The 16653-nt window shown below is 53.9% G+C and overlaps 5 protein-coding genes across 5 annotated transcripts; 3 read left to right on the top strand and 2 right to left on the bottom strand.

Moving 5' to 3' along the window:
* Positions 1–186: 186 nt before the first annotated feature.
* Positions 187–3284, top strand: J4E78_008454 (uncharacterized protein; the record flags this gene model as incomplete). The annotated part of the gene is made up of 6 exons (XM_049369055.1): positions 187–233; positions 326–332; positions 386–497; positions 549–2030; positions 2080–3122; positions 3171–3284. 6 exons carry the CDS (start codon positions 187–189, stop codon positions 3282–3284), a joined length of 2805 nt encoding a protein of 934 aa, XP_049219122.1.
* A 1312-nt stretch (positions 3285–4596) lies between these two features.
* Positions 4597–6213, top strand: J4E78_008453 (uncharacterized protein; the record flags this gene model as incomplete). The annotated part of the gene is made up of 2 exons (XM_049369054.1): positions 4597–4706; positions 4758–6213. 2 exons carry the CDS (start codon positions 4597–4599, stop codon positions 6211–6213), a joined length of 1566 nt encoding a protein of 521 aa, XP_049219121.1.
* A 2107-nt stretch (positions 6214–8320) lies between these two features.
* Positions 8321–9824, bottom strand: J4E78_008452 (uncharacterized protein; the record flags this gene model as incomplete). Its single annotated transcript, XM_049369053.1, has 3 exons — positions 8321–9175; positions 9225–9339; positions 9388–9824. 3 exons carry the CDS (start codon positions 9822–9824, stop codon positions 8321–8323), a joined length of 1407 nt encoding a protein of 468 aa, XP_049219120.1.
* A 1911-nt stretch (positions 9825–11735) lies between these two features.
* Positions 11736–13429, bottom strand: J4E78_008451 (uncharacterized protein; the record flags this gene model as incomplete). Its single annotated transcript, XM_049369052.1, has 4 exons — positions 11736–12045; positions 12100–12722; positions 12787–12873; positions 12938–13429. The coding sequence occupies 4 exons, from the start codon at positions 13427–13429 to the stop codon at positions 11736–11738; spliced, it is 1512 nt and encodes a 503-aa protein (XP_049219119.1).
* Positions 13430–14630: 1201 nt separating this feature from the next.
* On the top strand, positions 14631–16005 carry GNPDA1 (Glucosamine-6-phosphate isomerase 1; the record flags this gene model as incomplete). Its single annotated transcript, XM_049369051.1, has 6 exons — positions 14631–14664; positions 14715–14776; positions 14831–14979; positions 15068–15439; positions 15486–15659; positions 15709–16005. Coding segments are annotated over 6 exons (1088 nt in total), but the record flags the coding sequence as incomplete, so codon positions are not given.
* Between the last annotated feature and the right edge of the window lie 648 nt (positions 16006–16653).

The raw sequence follows: 16653 nt of genomic DNA, 5'->3' as shown, positions 1-16653 counted from the left end.
TTCTAGCGCCTCGCTAATCACGTACCCCAGCCGCGAACAGCGTGAATGCTACGGTGCCATCCTCCCCATCTCCCATCCACCATTACCGATCTGCGAGTCACGCCGGCGGAGTCTTGGTGCCCACCCGGAAATCCCACGTCGCATCCACAGACTTCATTGCGACGCGACGCGACCGGCGCTGTCATTATGAGCAAGGTCGAAAACATGGACCCTGTCTGGGATGACCTCGATAGGTGAGCTTCGCGTCGGGCGCACTTCCTCCTCTCAGGCTTCCTGAGGTTTGCGCAATGTGACCACAGGTCAGGCTAACTTGCCCGTGATGCAGGACTATGGTGGGTCGCTTCCGCCCATGCTGCGACTGGATTCGCTGACAAAGGTGCTGTAGGGCCAACTGTTCATGATGGGCTTCGATGGCACCTCGGTCACTCCTCACATTCGTACCCTGATCGAGGAACATCATGTTGGCTCCATACTACTTACTGCCAAGAATTGCAAATGTTGGTAATCCACCTTTTTCGGTCTGTCACTGTCAGGCTGACCTGTCATAGCCGCCGAAGATACTACTGCGCTTATCTACGAGCTCCAGAAGATTGCCCACGATGCTGGACACCCTGTTCCGCTGGCCATCGGCATCGACCAGGAGAATGGCGGCGTCAACAGTCTTTTCGATGACATCTACATCCGCCAGTATCCTAGTAACATGGGAATGGCAGCAACCGGTTCCACGGACCTAGCCTTTGAAGTAGCTAAGTCGACCGCACAGGAGATTGCTGCATGTGGCATCAACTGGATTTTCGGGCCATGTCTGGATGTACTCACCAATGCGCGCAATCAGCCCCTGGGAGTACGGACTGCTGGCGACGATCCTCAGGAAGTATCCGCCTTTGGATGCGCCTTTATGGCAGGCTACAAGGACGCCGGCGTGGTGACTTTGGGGAAGCATTTCCCTTCGTACGGCAATCTGGAGTTTCTGGGCTCAACACTTGACGTGCCGATCATCACAGAGTCGCTAGAACAGCTGAGCCTAAGCGCTTTGGTTCCGTTCAAGAAGGCCATCGAAAGAGGTCTTGATTCCATGATGGTTGGTGGTTGCGCCATGTCCTCAGCGGGGCTCAACGCGATGCACGCGTGTCTGTCGGAACAAGTTGTCGACGACCTTCTTCGGAAAGATCTCAAGTTCGACGGTGTAGTGGTTTCCGAGTGCCTAGAAATGGATGCTCTCAGTCACAACATCGGTGTAGGCGGCGGCACGGTCATGGCAGTTAACGCAGGCTGCGACGTGGTCCTCCTATGCCGGTCGTTCTCGCTCCAACAAGAAGGGCTGAAGGGCCTCAAGACCGGCATAGAAAGCGAAATGGTCTCGAAGGAACGCATCTTCAACTCACTCAGACGTGTGCTAGCTATGAAGAAGAAGTGCACATCCTGGGAAAAAGCATTGAACCCGCCAGGCATCAACTACCTGGAAAAGCTACAGCCTTCGCATACCGCACTGTCAACGAAAGCGTACAACAGCTCCATCACAGTCGTACGCGACAAGAACAGGCTTCTGCCACTGACTAACATACTCGAAAGTGAGGAGGAGCTTCTCCTACTGACACCATTAGTGAAGCCGTTGGCGGCATCCGCTGCATCACGAGCGATATCCGACGCTGCTAATGGGGCAGCGGGTCATTCACCCGAGCCAGCTGCTTGGGACCGGAGTTCTTCAGTCATGAGCGGAGAAAGAGTCTTCAAAGAACTGGGTCGTTCTCTTGCTAGACAGCGCAACGGACGACTGCTTCACACATCGTACACTGCGAACGGTGTCCGTCCAGTTCATGAAAACCTCATCAATCGGGCGAGTGCTATTATCGTCCTTACGGCTGACGCAAACCGCAACTTGTATCAGCACGGATTCACAAAGCATGTCTCAATGATATGCAACATGCAGTACACAACTGGTGGAGAGAGGCGTGAGAAACCACTCATTGTGGTCGCAGTCTCCTCACCGTACGACTTCGCAATGGACAATACCATTGGGACCTACATATGTAAGTCATGTCCGTGTCCAAATGGGGTCAGACAAGCTAATCTCATCAGGCACTTATGACTTCACCGAGACTGCACTCAACTCTCTAGTCAGAGTACTCTACGGCGAATTATCTCCCTCCGGAACGCTACCAGGAACCATCAGCAAGAGCCAAAAGCTTCACCCATCCAAACAGCATTGGTTGGTCGAAATATTCAACGAAGAGCGAGACAGTAATGCTCTGGATACATTGGTCGCAGCTGTCGCGGAGGAAACAGCACCAAACCAGCGGTCGGAGATGTCGAGTGCAACTTCAACCTCATTCATCCTGCATCACCCAGAGGTGGAGGAGTCACATTTTGTTGTTAGAAACAGCAGCACACAAGCTCTGTACGGCTTCTGCTCAACGTACTTCTTCAAGGCTACGGGTACTGGTGTAATTGGAGCTTTGTTCGTCGACCCAGCAAGGAGAAAGCTCTCCATCGGCCATTCCCTACACAATCGGGCTATTCGCACGCTGTTGCAGAAAGAAGGTATCAAGAGATTCCAGCTTGGATCACGCCTGCCAAGTATGTATCTTGGAATCCCAACCGGACACGGAAACGAGCGGAAACGGCTCCGATCATGGTTTGCACAGCTAGGCTGGGGTGCTGCACTTTCCCGTCCTGTCTGCAACATGGTAGCGCGCAATCTGCAGACGTGGAATCCACCGCCTGGCATGGCGAAGAGTCTAGCGAGCGCAGGCGCACAGTTTGATCTTGTGTACGGGTGGGACTATGCGGGACCGATACTCGACCATATCAAGACGAGCAACCGCCAGGGTCTAGCAGAGGTGTACAAACTTGCGCTTACGGACCCGACGGCTTGTGGCATCATCCGAGCGAAGCGACCAGAAGATGGTGCGTTGGTGGGCACTGTCGTGCTATACAACAACCACTCACGACTTGCCGAATACATACCTCCGCTGAAGGACCTCAACGAGGCGGCTGGAGGCATTTCTTCGCCCGTCATATCGCCTGGTGTGGGAGAGTACTCGACACTACTGCAGGGGCTGATCCTACTCGGCATGCGACAGATCAAGCAGCTGGGGTGCAATGCATGCTTGCTCGACTATGTAAGTAGCCGTCTAATCTTGGTCACGGCAAGGTACTAACTCAAGTAGATGGACGGAGACGGTAACTTCGACGGCTTCTCGGCAATGGGCTTCGATGTCATGCACAACTTTGAGGAAGTCAGCTGTGATGCTGCGACCTGGACTATGATCCCGCCTGCTTGATTGCTCGGTACCTCTGCCAGATACTCATGTTCCTGGCTACTTCGGTTAATAATGTTTTGGTCGGTGTTTGGGGGTTATTTTGGGTGCGTGTGCTAGTTGCTTTTTGCTCTCCGGGACTGACTGGCATCCCATTGGTTACTTGTATCGCTCGTACCATGATCTGATGTCATACCATGCAAGCACCCTTCAGGTCGTGGGCCGTATGTACTCGAATCGGATGGTTTTCTCAAAGGGTCCGTCGGCGTTTCCGTGTACCTCGTGCTTGTCCTGCATGCATGCCGCAGGATCATAATCCCAACCATTACACCCAAAGATCAGCGGTCTCTCACGCCGCAGCCCGTGGTTCTTGATGTTTGCAGCATCAGCTCTGCCGTCTGATTCAGTCTCACGGTCGCTGAAGGCCTCGAAGGAGCTGCCCTTCCGACGCGCTCACTCGGCTGATCCCGCCCTGTCGCAAGGCGATCCGCGAGCTTTGGCCTGGTAGAGCTGCTGCGCCTCTCCGCTATCGAATCGATAGGCATGGCAGATTTCGATAGACAAGCATAGAATGCAGACAGAGATGTCATCTCGTATAGGCGACGTCGGATTAGAGGTGCTTGAGGCTTTCAGGGTTATTTTTACAGCTGGAGAGCGGGTCCATAGCTAGAGTAGGAGACGCCACTGGGGGGATGGCGTAGGATGATCACCGTTCGGCTTGACCCTTCGAGAAGCCCTACCGAAGGAGTCAGCGTGCCAGCGCTGTGTGTCTCGTAGATCATAGCAAAGATATACAAAGTGTGCCTGGGAATCTCTGGCATCGTGGCCTGGGGTAGTCAAGCTTATCCTTCCCGTCAAAATCGCCTACCGAGCCCCACAGCAGACGGGACCCTTTGTGCAGCGCGCCTATCCGACCGTGGCCAGAAGCGCATGTGATGCAGATGCATTGTCGCACAACCTCAGCAAGACAGCTACAGAGGCCATCGCTTGGTCTTGTTCCCGCGAGCCACCGCTCCAAGCCCTGCTGTGCGGTCTAGTCCGGTGTCGCTCCTCGCTGTACAGTGCCAGCGCGCACGCAGTCTCGTCCCCCATCTTCTCCGCTCGCTCGCCTTGCCGCATCTCTCCACCTCGACAACCCCAGAGCCCCAAGCGTTCCCGATTCACCACCACCACCCGCCGACGGCCACTCCCACGTGCCTGCCACTGCATCCTCGGTCGCGCCTTTCTCGTCGCCGCGCCATAGCTATCGTTGCGCGTATGCGCCGATTCGGAAGCGACCTCTTCCTCGACCCGGGCCAGGCTGCACCAAGCCATGGAGCACTTCAACACCAACACCATGTCGTACATACCGCTCCAGACCGTCACCGGCCCCGACCAGCAGATGGCCATGCCGCTGCCGCTCCAGTATGACCAGCGCTCCAACTTCGACGCCGAGACCTTCATTGGGTAGGTGCAGTGCGCGACACCTGCCTGACAGCTACTGACATGTTTGCGCAGAAGCGAGGACGCCTACTCAACATACCACCTCCAGCAGATGCCCCCGCAGCTCAAGCGCTACCCCAGCACATACGAAGACCCCTTCTCCGACGTCCAGAGCGGCTACGAGCAGTCGATACACCCACACGATCAGAATGGCGTGCCTGAGAGCCCCAGCATCGAGAGCAACAACAAGCTCCTCAGCTTCTCGCTACCCGTCGTACCGTACACCATCCTCACATATGCTATGCAAAGGGTGTCAATATCAATGTCGGCACAGCTGCACGGCATGTTCTTTCTGGCCGAATCGCCCTGGGCAACCGCAGCTGATGTGCAGGCGCCGTCGGAATTGACTTGCTACCGGAGGAACCTCTTCCAGATCACCGGCACCATCACAATTCCCCGGAGTCTGCAGTTCCTCATGACCGACCAAGGCGACCAAATACCGATTCTTGGCCAAGAACTCACCATTTCCGCAACCGAATCACTCGAGGGCAATCCCGTAAAGATAATCTCGGTCCCGTGGAAGACGCCGGCCACGGGTAGTACATCGACCGAAGACAAAACTGAGAAGGAGCCACCGACATATCCACTCGATCTGTCGACCGGACAGGACATGGACTCGGAGTATGTAAGTTTCCCTATCAGTTGGAAGCGACTGCAGTTCCGGATAGCGACTGCAAACAATGGGAGGAGGAAGGAGCTACAACAGCACTTTGTTGTGCGATTGAAGGTGATAGCAACTCTCGCTAGTGGTGTCAAAGTACCAATATGCGAAGTACACTCTGGTGCAATTATCGTGCGAGGAAGAAGCCCGCGCAACTTCCAGGCCCGCAAGGACCTGCCCATCAGTGGCGGTTCAACAGCACGCAAAGTGCACACTCCGCAGCAACCCAGCAGAACGCCAACTGGCGACACGAACCAGAATACACCGAAGCAAACACCCAACCCACCTGCGACATCGTCCAAGCCCATGGACTTACTACAGATGCCATTCGAGTTCACTGCAAACGAAATGCCGCCCTCACCCGACTTTGACTGGAAGATACCAGCGGGTGCCATGACAGCAATACCACCCGATCCACCTTCATCCCAACTGCAACACGCCACACCCTACGCCCAATCGACACCCGAGATCTCACGAAGCGTGCCCCCGCATCGCGCATCTATAGCCCCCGTCACCCTCTCCCTCACCGATGACGAGCCTCAAAAAGCACCGTCACCTAACGACCATCAAAGAAAACGCGCGACACCCATGCGGCCTCCATCCTTTTCAATCGGCATCATCAATAGTCCGGATGAGAGTGCTGATCTGCTCTACGAATACTTCCCGCTTGGTCTGGATGACTGGATGCCGCCTGTTGATGCTGTGTATCGTCCGCATGTTGTTCATCATATCACGCCCTTTCCGCAGGACTCCAAGGCGGACGCGGGGAAGAGTCGGTCGAAGAGGTACTTTTCGGATGCATGGGGTTGAGGGTTGGTGTTGTAGGTTCTTTTTCTTTGTTATGATACCCTTTGCGTTGATTCGTTCGGATCAGTTTGTAATACTTTTATGAGGAAAAGATTGGTGGTTGGTATGAAGAGTTGTCTTAAGGCACGGAAGAGACTTGGGTTGGGAATTCTAGGACATTAAATAAGAGAAGGCAGGTACAAAGCTGGACGTACACCTGCGCCACGGACTGGGCGTTTACCTTACCGTCATGGCACTCCGTGATTGATATTTGTATTATGCTGTGCCGTCACGACAAGGTGAACGCACAGTCCGTGGCACGACGTCTTCTGGCCTACCGTCACATCTCTTGGACCTTGTACGTCGGCAATATTTACCCCTTCTCGGCACGTTATTACTATACCATTCTGTTCTCATGTCACATTACTCCCAACTGTATCCATATACACGTATTCATCACACATCTCCTGATATTCACTCGGCCTTTCATCTCTCGCGACACTTTCCCACTGGCGCAACGTCACCTCGTATATGTCGTCTCCCTGTCACGGCGGCGTCCCTGTCGCTTACTCACTATGAGCAGACACGATACACAACATCCACACCGCAGGAATGTAACGATAGCAACCCCCATCAGCACCTCAGTCAGCGATCGGCGAGGTAGTAGACTACGACCTTCCTTATCGAAGAAACATGACATCTACATGGCACATGTCACATCGCATCGCACCCACAACCCCAGATCCACCGACCTCGCCGACGTGGTTGTAGTTACAGATGTGCATGAGTACCGCGCACTGCAACGCCACCGTTACCGTTACCGTTACCGTCACCATACACCCAACCCTACTGCAACATACCACTCTACGCGCATCCACCCCTCATCATCGCCGACGTCGTCTTGCGTCGTGCCGCACCGTGATATCACCGAGGCTTGGTTTTCGACCGAGTTCGGGGTTGATCGTTGACATTGACATTGACGTTGGCGTTGGCGTTGATGTTGGGGTAAGGATTGGAGTAGGATTGGGGTGAGGGGTGTGGAGGAGTGGAGGAGTGTAACAGTAGCATTACATTGCATATGCCAATCCCCATTACCAACTTTACTACCATCCTACCATCGTTATCAGCGGATAAGATAAGATGCGTTCTTCCGACCGGCCGAACATGTACCGTGAGAAATGCCGAAGATACAATCCCGAGACTTCCGGGAGAGGTGGAATTTCGCGAGATAAACAGGCGGGTTTATCACGATGTAGTACTCGGCTCACAAGACTGAATTGATAGCGCATGCCACCATATACTCCCTTGCCCTCAAAAAGGGTAACAACTAGCAGACCTCGGGAAGTGGGTCCAGCATCCCTCTGAACTATTGCGCAATTTCACAGTTTGCAGATTTTCGCAGTAACGAGTACCCACCACGTGGCTTATCGTATCTCATTACCCTGACTTCCCACTACTGTACCCCTACTACCGTACCCCTACATCCACATCTACATCCTATCTACGTTATACGCTCTAGAATCCTTTTTCGGGTTTCTTCGGTTGGGCGGAGACTCGGTACCGAGTTGGGTTTGGTCTGGTTTGGTTTGCCCCGTTTTCGCTGACAGGGGTTGGGAGACGCGGTATTGGAAGGTGGGTAGGAGGCGCGGCGGTGCGTTGTGGGTAGGCAGGTGGGTAAGGTAGGAGTGGGCTTGCGTTTGGTGGAAATGGAAAGATAGGGGTGGAGGTTGATTACGTACGATTATCGTATTTGGGTGTTCTAGAAGGACGGGTGCCGGTTTGTGGTGTTGTCTGGATTTGGTGGTTGAACCCGTTGTTGCTCGTATGCTCTTCCGTCTGTTCTTGGGAAGAAGGTTGCATCACGTGTCTAGCATGAAGAAGGAGGGGATGTGGATTAGAACATATTTCATTAGGTCGTGCGTATGCCCGAAAGCATGCGATGCCATGTATCCTCAGAAAACGCCAAAAGGGAACCGTGTAATGAAGCTCCCCGTATGCTCTTCGTAAAGCTCTCCATGCTAGGCTGTAAAGTGTTTCTAAATTGGAAGAAGAGAAGGAAAGAAGATCTTGAGAATGTATGTACAATGATGCTGGTTGAAGGGTATGAAGTCAAAATGCTTTCGCGTTATGTTCACTGTCCCTCAAGACAGCAGACAGAAACAGCCGCGCCATAGATAGCAGACTCAACCGCAATCTCCAAAGAAACGGAATTTGGCTCCGCTCCTGATGCAGCAGTCAACTCGTGAAGGTGCGACTGGCACAGCTCTCTGAAACAGGGATATTTTTCAATGACAGAGCCGTTGCAACCAATGCTCATCCGACCAGCGGATGCAGGAGTCAAGCCCTCAGACTCCGTTCTAAGCGTCCATAATGCATGAATACCCGTTGCGAGGAAAGCGGCTGCGCGATGCGAAACGAGTTGCGAGACCTGGCGGACGAATTGGATGTCGTTGTAGGTGGGTGGCTTGCTGAGAGGGTGTTTAGACTGGAAGAGGGCTGTGGCGCTGGTCAAGTTCTTGGAGTCGTCCATCTCCATGGCGGCAATGGTGCCAGTATCGAGGGTGTAGGTCTCAGCCAGTTGATCGGGGATTTCTCCGCTGAACAGTCCGGCTTTTTGAACGGCCTCTACTAGGATCAATCGAACGATCTCTCCGATATATCGACCACTGATCATATGCTCGAAAGGTTGGAAGTCGGGTCGCATGTGCGCGTCGTTTAGCTGGTCGTCCCATCTTGTTGTGGGGAATACACCTTTGCCGAACATGCTGCACTCGGTGTTGACGAGCACGTGAGTAGCCTCATCTAGCCATTGCTGTGGGTAGCCCTTGTACTTGGTAGTCGCAAGTGATGAGACGGGCAGGTGTACGGATATGTTAAACCCAGTCCCTAAGATTACGGCAAAACGCGTCGAAGGGTCTTCGTAGGCACGTGATAGTAGGGTTGCTGATGAGTCGTTGATGATGGAGTCCATGTGTACGGGCAGACCCTTGAAGGCGTTAGTGATTGCAAATACTGGGTTGATGACGAAGTCTTACCCTCTTTCTGCATGGTGCCATGATTAACTCGCTCAAATCTTGACCAAGGACACCCTCTGTCGCACAGAACCCTTTCCCCATGGCTAGGAGATTTGCGCTTCGACTAGATGTTTGCCTGGCAACAGTCAGTCAATACAATACCACATACGTTGCGGTAACATACTCAACAGGAAATGACCATGCCAGACCCATAGGAAAGCTCTTCGTGCCGGTGGAATTTTGCAGAAGAGGATCTGCAAGCGCATCCTGAATCTTCTCGGCCATCCACTCAAAGAAGTCGTTCCCTCTTCTTTGCCTGACCTTCTCGTCGATCTTGTAGCTCTTCATGACAACGATGCGCATGTTCTTGGCGTCTGGTTCTCTGCCATTTAACTCTACCAGTGCGATACGGAACGTTGAGCCGCCGACATCGAGAGCCAGATATGTCCCCTTTTCGTATCCGGAGGGAAGCTTGTGGTTGTATGAGGGCAACATGCAGATATCGCTCGACTGCAACTTGGGGGCGAACTGCGCCTGCAGCCTCGCAGACATATCCAGCATCTTAGCAGTCGCTAGTGGTGCCTCTAACAGGCGTTGAATTTCGCGAAGTAGGTCGTCCATAGTGCGGTCGTAAGTCCTGAGTCCATCCCGTACACGTCTTCGTGAAGTTGATGACGGGAGCACAGAGTGCAGAAGCGATGGTAGCATGGTGATCCTGTCGAGAGCCGCGAGAAGCCCCTCCCAGAAATCAAGCATGAATTGTTTGTACCAGCAACGATTGTTGTTTTCGATTGACGCTTGATGCAAGTCACGAGAGTTGTTTGACTCTGGAACGAGGGTGACGCGGCCGCTCTTGCGCTTGAGTCGAAGAGGTGGCATGGAGGGGCACGGGGAGTCCGGCAGACGGTGACGATGGTATGACTTGCGAACGAATGTTGTTTGTAGACGCTCTATTAAATCGCAAATGTCCAGCGAGAGTGTTCAAAGTCTGAAAATGTCGTAGTGAACGGAGACTAGACGCGGGCCGGGAGCATTAGTGAACCGATGTCGCAAAAGGCTCTTAAGCATAGTTGTATGGCTTGTCAGAACATCAAAGAGGTTGTATCCACTAGCGAACGTAGTTAGGTATTGCTCCGGAGACAAATATGCGAGGCCTGCTGCTGGGGCACGGCAGGCAAGCACGTATGGGCGATCGCGGGGGCCAAAGGGGAAATGGAAACAGGGAAGGAAGCCGCAAAGGCCTGATGTATTGGCGGTGGGCGGCAGTCAACAGCGTGTCGCTGGCGCCAGGCACGCTGGATGGATATGCGGAAACATGGCGTTGCTGGCATGTCGAGGGTTGGTGGGGTCTCGTAGAAGTTTGACGAGCGGCCATTGCTACGGTACGGTTACATCTGCTGGGCGGCGACGTCCACTAGCGCATTGGGACGCGAATCCTGCCGTAAGCGTTTACGATGGGACTTCGGTGGACGACTTAGCCGCGGTATGATTCAACCATATTGCAGGCTTTATGCGCCGGTGGCGATCATCGCAGAGCTTCACGTGGGCTCCAAACGGAGCAGCCAGTAAGACCAGACGGCGTTTGATGCATGACGAGCGGAGAGCACGTGCCTTCCGCTGTCTAGTGCCAAGGCTCGATCAGATCTGACTAGCAACTTCGCGGCCGTTGAGTCTCTGAATACTTTCAACCCAAATGGAGAGTTCAACATTAAAGATAGTCTATGTAGCGCTTACTCAGCGCACTTAGGCTTCCTGCATGATAGCTGCTCGAGCATCACGGGAATAGATGACACCACATACCTAGCGCACTTGCTGCACGACTCCGTTGTAACCGTCACTTACCTCGTGGCTCTCCTCGGCATGTCGATCCCGCGAGGGTGGATTCGAGAACTCGTGAGGCCCCGTTGAAACATCGTATCCGGAGAGGCGTGGGTCGCGGTCTAGCAGGTCTATTATCAGGCGTCCTGGGCAGTGGCAACCTCGGTCCGGCTCGGTGACAGATGCATCGTAAAGCTTGGTAGTCTGGAAGGGGCTATCAGCTGTCGGTAGAGTTAGTCCCGTGATAGCTTTGATACGATGGGGCATGTGTAGGGCAAAAGATTGTCTCGGAGGAGGATTGGGTTCTTTGCGGCGCGTACGTGTCAGATCGTGTTGGGGCGTAGGTTGCTGACCTTGTCCTGCGCATCTCACTGGTCCTCCAAATTCTTCGGTAACAGACGCTCGGTACTTTGTTGGTTTTCGTTGGATGTCAGCGAGATGAAACGGCTGTTGTGTACCACGTCGTCCACGCCGTGACTGTGCCACATCCACACTGCATACCCTTGCACCAACAATCAACTTTGAGCATGTGAATAATGAAAGTAGATGTTCATTCGTTAGGAACATCGGGAATTGCTGTTCGTAGCACTATCACGAAACGACCCTATTCCCGCCATGCAACTCGAGCCGAGGTATCATAAACTAACAAGTACCGCTGAAGAACACCGTCATTACCCATGAAGTCCCAATCATGAAAACCGTGCAAAGACCTGACTAGACCTTCTCGGCGTCACCAGGCGTTGAGTGAACAACCGCCTTGGGGGCGACTTCCGCCACTGTCTCGTCGGTGAAAGCAATGTCCTTCTCAATCGCAACAGTGTCCTCAACCTTCCAGAGAATGACAGGTAGAGCAACAACCAAACTGCCTGCGAGCAGTCCCCAGTTGCTAGCAAACATGGTCATAAAGGGAATCTTGGTGTCGTCCAAACGCCATGTGATTGCACCTCCAGCCGACTGGATGCCCTTGTAGAAACCAGCGAAGTTGGCGAGCTTGCGGCTGTTGTTGGTCAGAGCACCCATGAACCTGATGTTTGTTAGCATTATAATCTAGATCTGTCGGAGCTTGATTGGAACTTACCAGTAGACTGATGTTTGCCAAGCAGCATCGGAAAATCCGTAGAACATGTAGAGGACAAAGGGACCGGCGTAACCTGCGTCAGACCAATCCTTCTTCTCGTTTGTCTCGTCCTCTGCCCAGGCGCGGTCGTAGGTCTTCTGGAACATGTATCCAAAGCCCCAGATGATCATGATAGTGGCGAAAAGCACACCCCACGCAGCCTTAGCGCGAGTGGTTCGGCGGACACCCTTAATGTCGAGCGCGTAACCAAAGACGTAGGCACCAACGATCTGCATGATGTAGTAGACGACGCCGTTGAGCGCTCGGGTGCGGACGTTGAAGTATGCAGCGTTGATCTCGGTGAAGTGGTAGGTGTAGAACCAGTTGGATGCCAGGAACATGGGGAAAAGAAGGATGATGTACGGGTCGGTGAAGAAGGTTTGGTAAAGACCAACGATCTCCGACTTCCACGACGGGTGCTTCATGACGATGACTTTGGATCCATCATCGCGAATGACGTCCTTCGCGTCGACAAGGGTCCATGAGAGGGCAGCGCCGAGGATCGTGAGAACAAGGAAGCCGACGTAGGTGCCGTCATTGACTGTGCCGGCAGTCTTGGTGTTGATGTTCTGACCCAGCGGAATCTGGTATAGTTAGCGTCAAGTTCACGATTAGACTTCTCAGGGTCTCAAGGTAAAGTAAACATACCAAACTGCCGATAACAGCGCCAAGGTTGAAGATCATCCAGAACCACGAAATGTAGCGGCCCTTGGAATCTTCTGGCGGGTACGACATCTGCAGAGGTAGAGGTACGAAGTCAGTATATGTCTCACATCCACTTCGTACAGTCAAAACGTACCATGATCGCACCCTGGGCACACCATAGCAGACCCGCGCATACACCGAGAAGTGCACCGGCAAAGGTAGTGAAGCCCAAGTTCTGAGTGTGGTTATAACACAGGTACGAGGCAACGTAGATGGAGTATCCGACGCCTCCAAACGACAGAGCAGTGCGAATGCCAAGCTTGTTGGTAAAGGTGCCGGCAAAGAAGCCGACAACAGCAAAGGTCGAGTACAAAGCCGTGTTGGCCCGGTTGTTGGCAGTCGGGTCAAGTTGGCCGCCACCACCCATGCCGTTCAGAGCATTGAACATGCCCGGGCACATGAAGCAGACGAAGGAGACAATGACGAGCTGGACGGGTGGTGACGCGAACCATGGCAGCTTGAAACCGAGAACGGTGAAGCGTCTGTATTTCCACGAGGTAGGGAGCTCATTTGAGTTGGTGTCAGTCAACGAGTGCTCCGGAGAGTTGACCGCGTGCGGAGGCTGTTTTTCCTCGGTGGTCGCCATGTTGATGCCCGTGAGTGTGGGTGTTGTGCCGGCGATTAGCGCGCGATTCGGAGGTGAGCCTTGCGACAGACGGAGATGTGCACGTCGTCGTTGATGCAGAAGGTGAGAGCAGACAGGCTACAATAAAGATACTAGATGCTCGCGCTCAGACCACACGACGGTAGCAGCAGACTATAATTAAACGAGGGTTTGGATACGAAGGTGAAGGCGAGGGGCAGTCAGTTTTAAGCAGACCGTCAGCTAGGGTCCTCACACGGTCCATTCACGACCAAATCTCCCCAGCCAACCTGCATCGGGGTAGCGAGGCGGACACAGCACGCGACACAGCCTGGCCTCCACAAAGAGATAAACGACTGCAAGCCCACACAAAGGTGACAGCCGTCGGTCAAGGATTCGCTGGCGCAGGCTGACACTGCACAAAGGGCAACAAGCATCCGTGTTCCGCAGCGCCAGCCGTATGTACAACGCCGTCAGCAGCCTTGAGCGCCGGCTACAGGTGCCCGGACTGTGGCCGTCAGTGGTTCTCGGGACAGCCATCGAAGGTCAAAGCGGGGCGTTGGCAGGCCTGCTTATCGACGATGCATGGATCTGCATGCGCCTGCGACCACATTGTTGGTTGAGCCCCCGGTCCTGGGCTGAGTGGGCTGCGCGAGCTAGAAGACGCCCACTAGAGCCACAAGTGCAACGCTCTCCGCCCGCCACCACCCGAGTCAGAAATGTAACATTGTCCTTTTGCGACTCCATCAGCACCAAGGCCTTATCAGTGACGCCTGCTATCGTGATGTTCGTTGCTGGCTGCCCGTGACGGCTAGTTTGCGGCCCACGCCCGGCTCAGTTCCCACTGCTATCACACGAGCGGTGATGACCACGCCCCGCCATGCTCCTGTAACATTGCACATGGCAGTGAACGGGGGTCCACGGCCCAAGGTGGTGCAGATAGGCGCGTTGTACCACTACGTTCACTTTCAACCGTCCATTGCATGACGCACCGCGACCATGCGGACCGATACAGAGAGCGCTGCAGAGAACGTGTTCAGATGCGGAAAGTTTGGCCGTTGCCATTTCGACGAAGAGACGTTGGATGGTGATCGAGCTCACGATCCTACCCTGCCCCAGAATGACGTGAAGCTGTTGAAGTCCTCATAGAAATCGCCCTCATCCCGCTGCAAGAATGACCTTGAACCCCTCACTCCGCACACAGTCCTTGCAAGTGGCACAAACAATACATACATCATGTATGAGCATGCACACCTTTGTTTTCTGACACCCGGCTTACCGCTTCTAGGCGGCTAATCATTCGAGACGATCCGAGGGCTGCGTCCCAATACATCGCCGACTATGTCATTGGTGCATTCCTCGCTCCTTCGTTGTGTCTTAATATCGACTAACGCCGCAGCATAGAGCGCATCAACACCTTTGCCCCAACACCAGAAAGACCCTTTGTCTTAGGTCTGCCTACTGGGAGCAGCCCTGTCCTGATCTACGAGCATCTTGTACAGCGCCACAAAGCGGGCCAAGTCTCCTTCCGCAATGTGGTCACGTTTAATATGGTACGAACTACCGCCCTGCATATGGCGCCGCACCCTTGCGTCCAATGTCTCACAGCAGCGTGATATAGAGTGATGCTGACCCAATCAGGACGAGTATGTCGGTATCCCGCGTGATCACCCCGAGAGCTACCACAGCTTTATGTATAAGCACTTCTTCTCCCATGTCGACGTGAAACCCGAGAACATCAATATCCTCAACGGGAACGCACCTGACCTGGAAGTCGAATGCCATGACTACGAAGAGAAGATCCAACGTGCTGGTGGCATCGAGCTGTTTCTCGGCGGCATCGGGCCAGATGGACACATTGCCTTCAACGAGCCTGGTTCCAGCCTCAAGTCTCGGACCCGCGTGAAGACTCTTGCATACGATACCATTCTGGCCAACTCAAGGTTCTTCGGAAACAACCTCGATCAGGTGCCGAAGATGGCGTTGACCGTGGGCGTGCAGACTGTCCTTGATGTAAGTAACACCACCAAGTACTTCAACAATGTCTGACGTTCCCCAGGCGCGCGAAGTCGTCATCATCATCACAGGCGCACACAAGGCCCTAGCTCTTCAGCGGTGCATCGAAGGCGGCGTGAACCACATGTGGACGCTGTCCAGTCTCCAGATGCACCCGCACCCGATGATTGTCGTCGACGAAGACGCCACCCTAGAGCTGCAAGTCAAGACCGTCAAGGTACGCCCATCGACACCCTTCTCTTCTAGTCGTCAACTAACACCCTCAGTACTTCAAGAGCATCGAGCGCGTAGGCTCCGAACTAGGCATGCGCCAGAAGCTCCCCAGAAAGCGCGACTCGCTTGTCGACGAGGGGACCCTGCTAGCCCCTGACCAGCCAAACGGTATCAGATTGACTGTGCCGCAAGTTGATCTCTCCCGTTCAGCAAGTCCCGTGCTGGAGCCAATGAGCGCCCGTCTCTCCGACGACGAGGCAAGCGCTTTGCAATTGCGTTCCATGGAATCGGATTTGGACGATGTCGCAGATCAGCCCTCGGTCCGAATGAGCGCTCGCGTCGCTAGCTAGCACCTCTACCACTGTTTCGAACCCGACAGGCTGTGGAAATTGGATGGACGCCGTTTTTTGTGCCTGTGTTTGCTTTTAGGGGAGACCGCTAGACTGGTTCTTGGGTCGGAGACGAGTTTCCTGTTCGGGGTGGTGTTGCTGCGAGTGCATTGTGGCACGGTCGGTCGGAAGCGTCCAGCGACCAGGTCTGGTGACAGCCGCTCAATAGTCTGGCTATAGTTGTTTGTTGTTATAGAAGAGTTTCTGAGACGTCATAGAGAAATCTGCGAGCGATGGCAGATTCACTGATGGACGGGGTTGCTCGTGGTAGAAGGCACCATCGTTAGAATGAGTGCTGGGCATCGGATAAGGGAATGGCGTGTGAAACACAATCAAATACCAATTTAGTCTCTAAGTCCAATTGCATTAGCTTGATTCCTTAGAAGGCGTTTATGTGTTCGTGTGTTCGGATGAGTAGATTTACTTAGGTTGACCGTGTGGTAGACGTCGGAGCATGTCACGTACAAACATGGCATTTTGTAGCTGGCTCGTCTCTGTGTTAAAGAGAAGGAAACATGTGACAGGCCGTGGAAACTGCGTGCAACTGGCGGTGATGGATTGATGGCAGGCCTAGAACGTCATTGGCGGCGGGTGGGGGCGCGTCATCCC

The sequence above is a fragment of the Alternaria triticimaculans genome, assembly GCF_023758025.1.
Source record: "Alternaria triticimaculans strain BMP 0046 chromosome Unknown scaffold_15, whole genome shotgun sequence".
Taxonomy (NCBI): Eukaryota; Fungi; Ascomycota; class Dothideomycetes; order Pleosporales; family Pleosporaceae; genus Alternaria; species Alternaria triticimaculans.
The sequence above is the reverse complement of the archived record's forward strand: the minus strand, read 5'-3'. Positions and strand labels throughout refer to the sequence as shown.